Here is a 12111-nt window from a genome sequence, read left to right as displayed (position 1 = left end):
GATTCGGTTGCCTCTAATACTTGGGCAGGTATAAAGGCTTGAATGTGTGCGTTTTGGCGGTAATTGACCAGCGGGTGATATCCCAGATGGGGTATGATATTGGCCAAAAAAGCTTGCTATCTGCTTCTGACTCTGCTCAAGTGACTCTGCCAAGCTCTGGTTTTGCTACTAACTACGGTGTCCTTCTATCACAGAGGGATATTTCCAGGACGTGTATTGCGGTGTTGGTGCCAAACCAACATCCAGTGACTCAATGTATCAAATTCTGTTTCATTTTTAGGATCTGCATTATTTTCGTCCTGGACTGGAAGTTGCCTCTTTGATCTATGCTCTAATAGGCATCTAATAAATGCTCAATAATACATTTAATTCCTCATAATCATCCCGTGTTTAGCCTGCTTACTGCATGTGCATGTTTAGTAACAAATTCAACCAAATAATTGGACTAATTGATAATGGGGTCCAAAGACCGATTGATTCTTGACAGTAAATAATATTGGCAGGTACAACCACAGAGAGTGATTATCTCAAGGTGCTAAAATCGTCTAAAATTTAAGCCTTAAGTAACATTTTAATTATGTTGGTTAAAACAAAGAAACCTGTTAGACTGAGCACAGATTTGTATGGACTACATCTGCAACCAGTTAAGGTTCCCCTCACAGGGAACTGGGAGGGAAAAATGATTGAAATCCTCCTTGGTGATAACATTCAAAGCTACCCTGAATGGCTATTCATGGAGGCTGGCTGCACGCCCCTTGGGTCCTCCAGGAAATTTCTACAGCTGACATTAAGCTCGTCATCGATTTTGATCTGGATAAGGTATCACTGGAGGGTTGCTCTTATTATCGAATGATATGGTATATGGTGGCATCTTCAGGGTTTGCATATCCTCCACACATTTGTATGGGTTCCCTCTGGCATCCCCTGCTGCACTCCTGCAGTCTAAAAACACGTGGACAGGGATGGTCATATTGTTAAGTCCGTAATGACTGCTACATAGCAGAGTACATTGACAGAGGTCATTTTATGTCTATTTGGTTTTATTTCATTAGCTTCATACTCCTTTACAATCATGTATCTCTTAATTAATTACCCTAATGCTACTATAACAGTTTGATGGCCCTGCTTAAGGCAGTAATTACTATTAAAATGTTTCTCCTGCCAGGCTTCAGATGACATGACTAGATTAGGTATTATCAATGGGTGACCTCTCCTTTCAGTTTTATACATCTTAATCCATAATTAAGCAGGTTGTCCATTTGCCTTATAGCTCGTCTATATTTATTCACCTTTTGGGTGTTTTTGCCCTCCCACTGTTTCCCCTTTTAAAGAGCAGAAATGACCCGTAAGTAAGTACTACTCAGAGGAACAGGAACAATGACCAAAACAACTTATCTTCAGCCGCAATTAATAACATGGTCTATATAGCTTTTCACTAAACAAACTTTTAAGATTTGGGTATGACTTGTCGTGTGAAGACACACAGTGTGACATAACTGGGGGGGGGGGGATTAACACTGGGGAGTGTTAGATTCCTACATTGTGAGGGATGCGAAGTTGGAGCTGGGAATGACATCACACCCGAGTTAACCGCATTCCAGTGCAGCCAGGTTCATTGTTAGCCATTGTTAGCGATAGCAGTCGATGACACCACAGTACAAGGTATTGTGTAACACAAAAACACTGTAGCAACACGTCCACAGATCGAGGCTGGACAGTACTGTGTGTACAACTGATTTAATGAGATATAGGAATTAAGTGCTAATAAGCATCATATAACTACGGCTTTCATTTCTGTTGAAGGGGGCAATCATCTTTAATTTCGTTGTAGACGTTCTTCCAACTTCAGGGGGTGTTTCAGTTGAAATGTCCAATCAGGGACTCAGAAATTCCCACTTCCCAGTTCTAATAGGATGCACCATTAATCCCATGGTATGAACCAGGGTTGCCCAGACAACTCCATGGCCCGGAAATTATATGTGCCTGGTTCCAATAAAAAATGATGCATTGCATGTCTACTAACGCTTAGTGATCAACAAAAAGTTAGGAACATAACATTCTGGGTTGTGATTAATCATAAGGCCTCAGACCAAGATCCAATGCACTGTCCACTCACCTGGAAGAAAACAGCCGGTGGAGCACCTGGACACCATTACAGTGTCATGTATTCGACTTGCTGTAATGTAGGGGTCTGAACCCTGCTCAGAACGACACTGATGGCTAATCATGTTACATCTGGCAACCCGCCAAGCTTGACTTGGAACAGACAAGCACAGAATTAGGATGGATGTGGAGTATATCTGTGATTTCCCATTTTGTATTTAGCTGGGGAGGCTGGGCCAAGACATCTGATTGGTTGGACCCACCTCCTCTCCAATCTGATTGGTTATCTGCCTAAACCAATCACCTTACCTTCTGCCCTCAGAACAGTTATGTGTAAGTAAAACTCCACTGAGCTTATATTTACTCCCTCTAGTCAGCGGATTTTATAGCTGTAACCATACCAAAGTGTGTGATTTGTACTTACTGACAGCGGAGCATTAGAATAGTCTAACCCGCTATGTGTAAATGCATGTATTAATGTTTCTATATCCTATAAAATCTTTAAAGCTGTAGGAAGCATTTCCTAGAAAGAAAATTTGTGAGAATGAAACATCAGGTCTGTATCTAGGCTAGGGGCTGGTCCAGTGAGCCAAAATGTGAGCCCTCAGTGGACATGACATTACAAGTGGTTATTTACCCCTAGTAATAGAAGTACTGTTTTGTCAGGGTTTACAGACAGAGGCATCGCTTAGCCATCTCCTGTCTTCATTAAAGCAGCTTACTGGGGAGATTATGGGTTATTTCCTAAATGGCTTTGACCTGAAACAGGAATAATATGTGCTGCAATGTGCAGGATTTTTTATTATTTTTGCTTGAATCCCTGACAAAATGAAAGACGGACAGAGCAGTTCAATAAATAGTGGGTGGAGTCCAGTCCTCCTCTTAATCCCATCTGTGATACATGGTATAATAGAGGAAGAGAGGATTCAAGTTGGCCAATATCTAAACAGCCCACTTTTTAATGCAGATGCTACAACCTGCCATCTAGTGGCAATATTGTTAATGCAACTGCAAAGGGGTTTGATAATAATCGGAATGCTTAGTTTCCATTCAGATTTCATTGCATTTTTTTATTAAACTTCTCAAGTGGCTTAAAATGAGTAACATTTTGTCCCTGGATGCTTGTACAGTATTCTCAGCAGCAACTGGTGTCTATTACAACAACAGTACACTGATTAAAACTGTTCGTTGTATTGAATGACACACTTTCCTTGGCAGTGAACATGGATCAGCTATTACAGAGTACTGCCTAAATACCTCGTTCTAGGACAGCAATCTTCGAAGATATGCCATGCCCTTTACACAGTGGAGGATGGCAGTAAATGTCAACTATCCGTCACAAAAAAATTATACAAAATAACTATCAATCTACAATAAGTACTGATTATTTTGTCCATCTGCAATAAAGTATCAACTGAGATAAAAAAAAAAAATGTGTCCATTATCTCCTACCTGTCCACCAATGCAAAAAATTATGGCCGTTTTTCTATTTAAAAAAAAAACACTTGTTTTCAACAGGCGCGAATCAGTCATTTGCAAAAACAGGACAAATGTGATACTCAAATCTGAAGTGTCAGACTGAAAATATTCCTCTTTGCTTTTCATAACATTTAAGATTCCTGCTTAATGCTCTTCCATTAACCAGAGCACATCTCCACTAACACTGAGTAACATCGTAGGTATAAGTCAAACAGGTGATACTGTTTATATAGATTGGACCGCCAGGCAGGTAAACAGTGAAAGGGGTAAGTTCAAGTGTCTCAGACAGATGAAAGCAGACAATTCAAACTTAATAGCAGTATACAAAAATGTAGATTTTTTTGTGCTGAAAGGCTGGGATCCGTCAAATATAACCATCGCAAGAAGTCGTGTTCGAATCCAATGGCTTCAGTGTTAAAATAATACTATTAAATACACAGACTGTCTGGATTTTGCCGTCTATGTTGCTGTAATCATCTTTGGCACCCATCTTCCGATGGAAACCGAAGGCACACGAAGAATTCAGTACACGATCTTCCAGTGTGTCGGCTGTTCACATTCCTGCTCATCATCGCCGCAGAATCGATTGTAAGTGGTCTTGGGGTCAAAGCCGAGGATCTCTCTCTCCTCGTGGATCCGGAAGGAGAACGTGGACACAGAAGTCCCAACGAAATACCTGGAAAAGGCACAGGAATGATGGAGCTGGAGGAGGTCGCTTAACAACCAGCATCTAGGAAAGTTATGGTGCTTGCGTGTGGCCAGTAAACATAATCTATGTGTTAGACACCAGTCACTACGAGGCTGTAGCTGACCAATGTCATACGGATTCAATTCAGTGTCTAAGAAGAGATGGTGGCCTTCAGATGAAAGCACTCTGATGCTTGTAGCCCTCTCAGCATCAAAGGGGTCCCAATTGAGAAGGTAAACACCTTCAGATATCTAAGAGTCTGTATCTCTAATAACTTCAGATATCTATGGCCAGGCATCGGCGATACCATCTTAGGCAGCTGAGGTGGTTCAGGGTCTCACCAGCCATTCCTTAAGGTTGTTTCACACTTCTCCGCACGCATACTAGTGGACGTATCCGCTCAAACGTTTAAGACATGATTGACGTCATCTTGTGCCTCCTTGGACAAATGCCTGCTGCACTCCAAATTTGTGGTTGCGCAGTGGTGTATGCGCAGTGGTGTATGCGCAGCTCTGGACAGACAACGCATGATTGATTCAATAGCATCCACTTTAAATACCAACATGGATGCTTGTGACAAGTGCTGGGGGGGGGGGGGGGGTTTGCAAACCCTTCAAACTATTTACAAGGTAATAAAACTGTTATAAACATGTAAATGCGCGTACATGCGAGTGCAGATTTATCTCGAATTGAAAATCTCACGCCAGCCAACTGACCAAAGATCCCAGTGAGCTGCCGCTCCGAACTGGTAAAACATAGAGAAACAGACACAAACCTCACTGTTGTGGTGCATGTGCAGGGGATAATAATAAAAATATAAATGCAACACGTCGTGTGCATGTGCAACGTCACCAGAAAAGTATGAGAGTTTCAATGTATGCATATACAGAGTAGATATGCAAGTGCTACACTTGTGTGGAGAAGCATGAACCAGCCTGAAGAGCAGAGGCGGGCAATCTTATTCAGAAAGGGCTGCTGTGTGTGCAGGTTTCCACTGCAACTCCCTAATTAGATTGCAAATTAGAGGACTGATTGGCTGAAGAGTCCTCACACCTGGGTTTGAACGGCTGACCCAAAGGGGAATCCCAGGTACCTGCAAACACACTGGCCCTTCTACTCTGGACTGCTAGAGAGGGGATGCACCATGGGAATCAAGCCCTGGTTATATAATTGTTCTGCTCCGGAGCACAAAGCCCTGCAGAGGGCGCTACATCCAGCCTCATGCCCTCCCTGCAGAACACATACCTCAGACGATGCAGGAACGGAGCTGCCAAAATAAACATCTCTCTCTTCGCCAGGAATATCGGTCCATCAGTGGATGGATTTTGATAATATCGGTCCTTCACCATAATCTGATCCTTTCTTTACCAAAACCTGACCGCTGAGCGGGTGTTTAGTATTTTTATAATGTGGGCTACACCTAACTGGGTTTTTGTAATGTGCTTCGGATCTTATGGGCCGGAGCGTGAACTTTCCCGCCGGTACCTGGCATGTGCACAGATCCATTGGTCGATAATGGCGACGCCCCCATCCTTCAGGAGCTCAAGGTCCTCCCAGGTGGGCTCATAGCGGACCATGTTTGGCAGCATCCTCTTCAGCTGCTCCAGCTCTGCAAACACAAATAAACAGGGACCCGGTCTAGACCACCACTGAGGTTCACCACTGAACCCCAGCTGATCTATCCTAGATAAGGAAAGTACACGGCAGGATTTTACACAGTAACTCCACAGCTTGATCCAAAAACAATACAATAACTAGCACTGGGCCATATGACCAGAAATTTGTTTCACGTTATTTTTTTAAGATTCTGGCAGTCCCTCCCCAAGTTCACCCTTACAAGCGTTTACATCAATAAAATACCTTTATGAATCTTATTTTTAATTATAAAAAATTATTTACATTTAACTACCTAGTATAACCGACAGGTTTTTATAAAATTAATGTACATATTGACTATAACTTTGTACTTAACTCAAGAATTCTTTGACATTATATTAATGTGCATTTGTCCCCATAGAGACCTGTTTTATTGATTATTACAGTATATTTAGCTTGGTGAGAATATGTTTGCTTTACTGGCATGCTTTTAATAATTATTTCCGAGATCAGTCGATAATATTAGGGATTTTGCTCTACTGATTGCAGACCTAATTATATTACGCTTCATCCAAATTTTCAGACACAAACTGAAACAGTGGCTTTACACACTATAATGCTGAACAGCTGCCAGTGGAGAATTGTTGTCTTATAAACTGTTGGTAAGGAGGGTACGCAGTTAACAGCGGTCCCCTCTCAAGCCCTTTCACTCTGCAGTGATCCATAACGATTCTAGCGGCCGACGATATAATTTGCTGCCTATTGAAGCGTTCTAGCTGATGTCAGATGTTATGCTTCAGTATGGTGGTATATGAGAAATTCATACCATGCAGGAAATTTAAATTGGAATATCACTTAACACTAACGATGACTATACAAAAAATCCTGCCATCCTTAGCACCATCTCCAAAGAACAGAGGTAGGTGAAATTAATGTTGACAACAGTTGATTGTGTCCCATGCAGTCTGATTGCATCCTAGCACACTGATATTTGGGAATATTCCATTATCTTTAAGAACTGAAGCTGAAAAACACCATAAAGCTTTCATGAAAGACTGTTTCTATCCAGCCTCCAAAAGCTAAAAGCAGCTACCATGAGGGCTCATGGCTGGAGCACTTTCACACCGATGGAGCACCTTCCTCGTCAGCATCAGTGGCCATGAAGACGCGGTCCAGCTTCTGCTGCTTCATGAGGCTGCGGATCTTCTTCACTGCTCCTTTGAGGCTCGGTACATCATCACGGTGCCCCCAGATAAAGTCCTTCCTCCGCAGGTGGGCCGCGACGTATGGCCCCCCCTTCGCACTACCAGGCTTGGCCTGAAGGAAACAAAGGATCAGTCACATGGGCAAAAGTGACAAGTGAAAATGACAGAAGGGATACAATTATGGACTCCTTTGTGCAAAACTCCATTCAAGCCAGTATTGATGGAGGAAGGCTGTTCATATACAGTTTTGTTTTTAAAGATGCAGCAAACTAAAATGGCTGACAGTAGAGTATAAATTACTTGCAACTTAAACAGGAAACATAGAAAGCCACAATAAATAACAAAAATACAAAAAAAAAGACTTCCGCAAATATTGTGCTATAACAATACATTGATTTATGATTTATACTTAAATGATTTTTAACACCTAGTAAATTACAGCTGATGTGACTCAGACAAATGTCTGGATGTTCTCTCACCTTCATGCGGGTCCAGTCTTCATTGTACATTGTCTGGTCCTTCTCATCCGTTGAGTTCAGGTACTTTGCTCGAAATTCATCCCCGATGATGCGCAGGTGCTTGGAGAAGACCATGCTGCGTCTGGTCTGGGGATAAGGAGGAACTTAAAACGCCACCACTGAATTAAACACATGCCTGTCCAGCCCCCTATCGATCAATTTATTTGGAAAGATGTCCCACACAATAATCAACACCACGATTCTTGACTTAAGTCCATGTCCAATAAGATTACCTTTATTGATCACAGGGGGAAATAAAAAAAAAAAACGTTATGAATTAACCAAACAACACATGCTGAAATATCACTGTAGTTATTCAAGGGTAGGCGAGTCAACAAGACGTGTCCTTCTGAACTCACATCCCAGTAATCTTTACCAGCATAGTGATCGTGAAGAAGAGTCTCTGCTCGATCTATCATCACAGACCTGTTGAGAAAGATAATAAGGCCCTGACTCTCCGGTCTGGACTTACATCCTCCACAGAGAGTAAGAAAGCACCATTAAGATCAAAGTAGACTGCATCAGAAGATCGGTAGCCATGGCAAAACAGCAGGACTACTCGATCCTACTGTTCTCCACTCTGACTGCAGGAAAGGATGATCTAAAGCAACTCACACAGCTGTTGTGTTTTCCAGCAGGTAAGGGGCGAGAATGGAGGCGTGGCCTTGAGCCGACAGACAGGAGACGTTCACACCTCTCGTCTCCTCATACCCCCAGAACCAACCTCTGAGAGAGAGAGCAGTAAAAGAAATCAAAGCGTTATGTGTAAGCATTACTGGGACACTGAATCTGCATCACCTTTACCACCTCTAGCCTAGATACATCATTGCACAACTTCTCCGGATCTTTCTCTGGGTTTAACCTAGGCTGTCAACTGAATTCCTAAAACTTTACCAGAAACGTTTACTTGACGAAAACAATCTATGACAAAATAGCGTTTTTCCATCATTAAAATGTTAAATATTTCATAGTTGCTAGCATGTGGCATTATGCAATTTCATATGCATAATATGCAATCCTGTAAATGTAAATGTAATTGTTCATGGGGATTACATTGTTCATCCAGGCTAGCCATCTAGCTGGAGAAGAGCTGGTTAGTGAAGGCTGGAAACAGACCATCTCATACCTGTAGTATCCCTGCTTGTCCTTGGAGTATGATGGCTTCTCGATGCAGGAGCGCAAATCCACTTTCTCCTCCCACTTGCCCTCGGTCCAGCCCTCTGCATAGTTCTGTAACACCAGGACCTGCTCAATAAAAGGTCCCCCGGATTCTGGGAGCAGGTAACAGAGACAACAACAGAAATAATATCTGCCATTTCTGTAATTCTGTGCAAGGCAATATATTCTCTTGTAATTAACTCTTGTAATTTAGCTTTTTCCTCATTTATACAGGAGTGTACTTTCATGCTAAGTATCTTGACAAATATGTCTAACAGCCAATGTTGGGTAAGTTAACACAAAAGTAATCCATTACAATGGTGGAAAGTTCAGGTCCAGAAAGTACAACTCCAGGCCAAAGTTTTGCTTCAACCACCACTATAAAGAGTCACAGTCACAGAGTACTCAGCTGTTTGGCTGAAACAAATCCATGGTGTGGATTGTTACTTTCTGGACCTGAACTTTCGACCGCTGTGCGTAATGGATTACTTTTGTGAGTAACTTCCCCAACATTGCTAACAGCCATATCTAAATAACGCATTTATTTCTGTCGTTAAAATGGACAGACATGGATCTTAGCTCACCGGCGATGAACTCCTCGTACTCCATGACGGGCACATTGGCCTGCAGGCTGGTTATGCTGAAAAACTCGCTCCAGGGAATGCGTACTTGGTCAATATCGGGGCTTTGCCAGTGGTACAACCGCCCCCATGGAGGAAGGACAAGGACCCAGTCCTCACGCTTACGCAGAGTTTTTACCAGGGACGCCATGCGGATGTACACATCCCGCCTCAGGTTGAAGCCTTCAGGCGGATTCACGTCATATAACAAATACCTGGGTCGTGTGCAGAAAAGAAGGGGGGGGGGGGGGTGTTGTTAACTTCTCAAGACAGTGCCACTGTACTAGCGATGTTACCCTATAAAAAAAAAGGACTGACTTCATAAATTATAAATTGATTCCATCAGCTTAAGAGATAATTTGTTATTGGGGTGGCACAACTTAATTTAAAAGCAAGTGTATTTATTTGGTGGATGAAGAACGCCAAATTAAATACTGATTAATCAAATCTTTTATTAAAGAAAGGCGGGATCAGGAGTTGAATCCTCTGACATAAAGGTGCGATACCACCGTGCTACTCACTGAGGCACCGTGACACCTTCAATTCTTTCGGTCTTAATAAATCGCATTCGTTATTATACACATAGAACGCTTTTCCAGATTATTTCATAACCTAACAGTTGGTAATTCAAATTCTACGACGGTTTTATACAGTTAAATAAGAGCTTAGTCTAAACAACGAGATTAATGAATCGTTCTTTTCTATGATCGAAGTGCTCAACCGCTGTATGTGGAACTACATAAAGACTAACGCAATAAATAGCAGCCTAAATAAGAAACCGCCGGTGCTTGGATCATAGCTGAAGTACGTTACTAAAAAAAAACAGAACATCCATATCTGATTAAAAAAAATAACAATTATCTAAAAAAATCACATAGAAAATTTCCTTAAAAGCCATCTATAACCTACAATGATCCACGAGAAATCTGAAACAGTCTTTCATTGGGGATTATATGATTCAAGATCAGAAAAAAACATTTTTAATGTCTCCATGAAGCAGGGACTGTCTGTACCTTACATCTCGCGCTACTTCTCCGGCCGGCGAAGAGCTGCCAGACTGGCCAGCATTAAATGCCATATTATCAAGTATTTCCCCAGACGCGGTGCAGATCTGCATAAAAAAAAAAACCATAACAAGTAAATAAAAACATTCTAATACACTCGATAAAACGGGGGTCTTTTTCAAGTCGGCCATCTCTTCCCGAAGCCACGCACTTCCGGAAAGGGAAGGCATGCGCTTCCAACAGGCGTCTGCGGTAACCTAGCAACGGCGAGAACCCGCAGCACGCAGAGTTTCAGCTAATCGGCCTTGAAACTTTCGTTGAACAAACGTTCTTTATTTGCAGATATTTTTCTGGCGTCATTTCGATTTACACATGCAGTGCTTCTTTGATAGAGGTTTATGAAATGTTACTTAGAAATCATTTTGGTGGGATTGCCGACGCTGCCACAAGAAGTAAATTCAATGGACTACTTTAACATCTGGCTGTTTCGAATAAACTGATTTTTGGCTCAGGTGTAGTAGTTGTGTCCGTTTATCTTAGTCTGGCTAAAGCTAGTTTTTAGAATGCATGTTTGTGTCTTTCATACGTTTAGATTATATTGGTCATTTGTCAATAATAATAATAATAATAATAATAATAATAATAATAATAATAATGGATTTGATTACAAGACTATAGACATATTTAATTGAATTCTGTAAATTATGGCGATTGTGATATTTGCTTATGGTGTACACTATCTGGATTGTTGCCTGTCTGGCTATGTCCCTCTGGTTTTGTCCTCCTTTGGCCTGCAGGTGTCGCTAGCCATCTAGTTCCCTCCTCTGTCTTGTAGCCCTAAATCCCTGGTGTGTTTCCCTCCTCCCCAGGCCAGCATGTGGTTTAACAGGTTATATGGTAAGCTACTGTTCCTAACTCCCCTTTTTGTTAGGTTGTGGGTTTGAGGTTGACCAGAGGCCTGTCTCAACTAATTATTTTTTAATGTTTATTGATTTTGTGTTCTCCTGGGTTAACATTTGTATTAGTTCAGTTGCAGTTCCTTGTTCCCTGCTCATTTGGTTGTCTTAGTTTTGGCTTTCCTTAGTGTTTGTTCCTTTCCCCCATCTATTAATTGACCTCTCTGTGCCTGTTCATTGTCACTACCTCATCTGTTCTTTGTTGCCTTTAATGATCAGTTGTTTTTATGGTTCTCACCTGTCCCCTGTCTAGGCTTGTTAGCAGTGTATTTAGGTGCATATTCATGTTCTTTTGTGTTTGTTGGTAAAAGTCAAAATAGTTATTCCTTATTAATTCCTATAGTTCTCCTGTGTTCATATTTGCCTTTTCTATTGTGGTTCCTGGTGTTGCTACATTATGGTTCCTTGTATTGTGGTTCCTTGTTTTGATCCATTATGGTCCTGTAGTTTTATGGTTCTCCCTTTTTGCTCATTTAGTTAAATAAACCCTGAGTTGCCTAATTGGAGCCTCGTTCGTCATGTCGCTCATAACATGCACTATGTATCCCATTACAAAAAAAAAAAAAAAACACAGACACGCTTAACAAAATATATATAATAGCAGTTGGCCTTCAAAGTACAAATTAGTACCTTTAAGGGTATAATTACTTGTCACTGGGGTTGTACCCTCAAGGATCTGGCAATTATACCCTAGCTGTAGGTAACTGTACCTTCTGGTATGATTTAAGGTAAGTCTACAGAAATAGACTACGAGGAGTATTTTGGTACCCTAATGTTGTGTGTA

General features: G+C 41.6%; 1 protein-coding gene across 4 annotated transcripts; it reads right to left on the bottom strand.

Annotated features, from left to right (window-relative positions):
- Positions 1 to 3152: 3152 nt before the first annotated feature.
- On the bottom strand, positions 3153 to 10600 carry pofut2 (protein O-fucosyltransferase 2). Of its 4 annotated transcripts, none has more exons than XM_048979616.1 (9): positions 10381 to 10599; positions 9332 to 9582; positions 8716 to 8860; positions 8205 to 8315; positions 7949 to 8015; positions 7551 to 7676; positions 7003 to 7183; positions 5756 to 5879; positions 3153 to 4258 (listed from the first exon to the last, which is right to left on the bottom strand). In XM_048979616.1, exons 1-9 carry the CDS (start codon positions 10560 to 10562, stop codon positions 4105 to 4107), a joined length of 1341 nt encoding a protein of 446 aa, XP_048835573.1. In that variant the 5' UTR covers positions 10563 to 10599; the 3' UTR covers positions 3153 to 4104. The 4 variants fall into 4 exon arrangements, with proteins under 4 accessions (XP_048835573.1, XP_048835577.1, XP_048835576.1 ...); XM_048979620.1 differs by having other exon boundaries at positions 8716 to 8819; XM_048979619.1 differs by lacking the exon at positions 10381 to 10599 and adding an exon at positions 10277 to 10334.
- Positions 10601 to 12111: the final 1511 nt, after the last annotated feature.

This window comes from Brienomyrus brachyistius, chromosome 16, assembly GCF_023856365.1.
Source record: "Brienomyrus brachyistius isolate T26 chromosome 16, BBRACH_0.4, whole genome shotgun sequence".
NCBI lineage: Eukaryota > Metazoa > Chordata > Actinopteri > Osteoglossiformes > Mormyridae > Brienomyrus > Brienomyrus brachyistius.
This window is presented reverse-complemented; position numbering and strand designations above follow the sequence as displayed.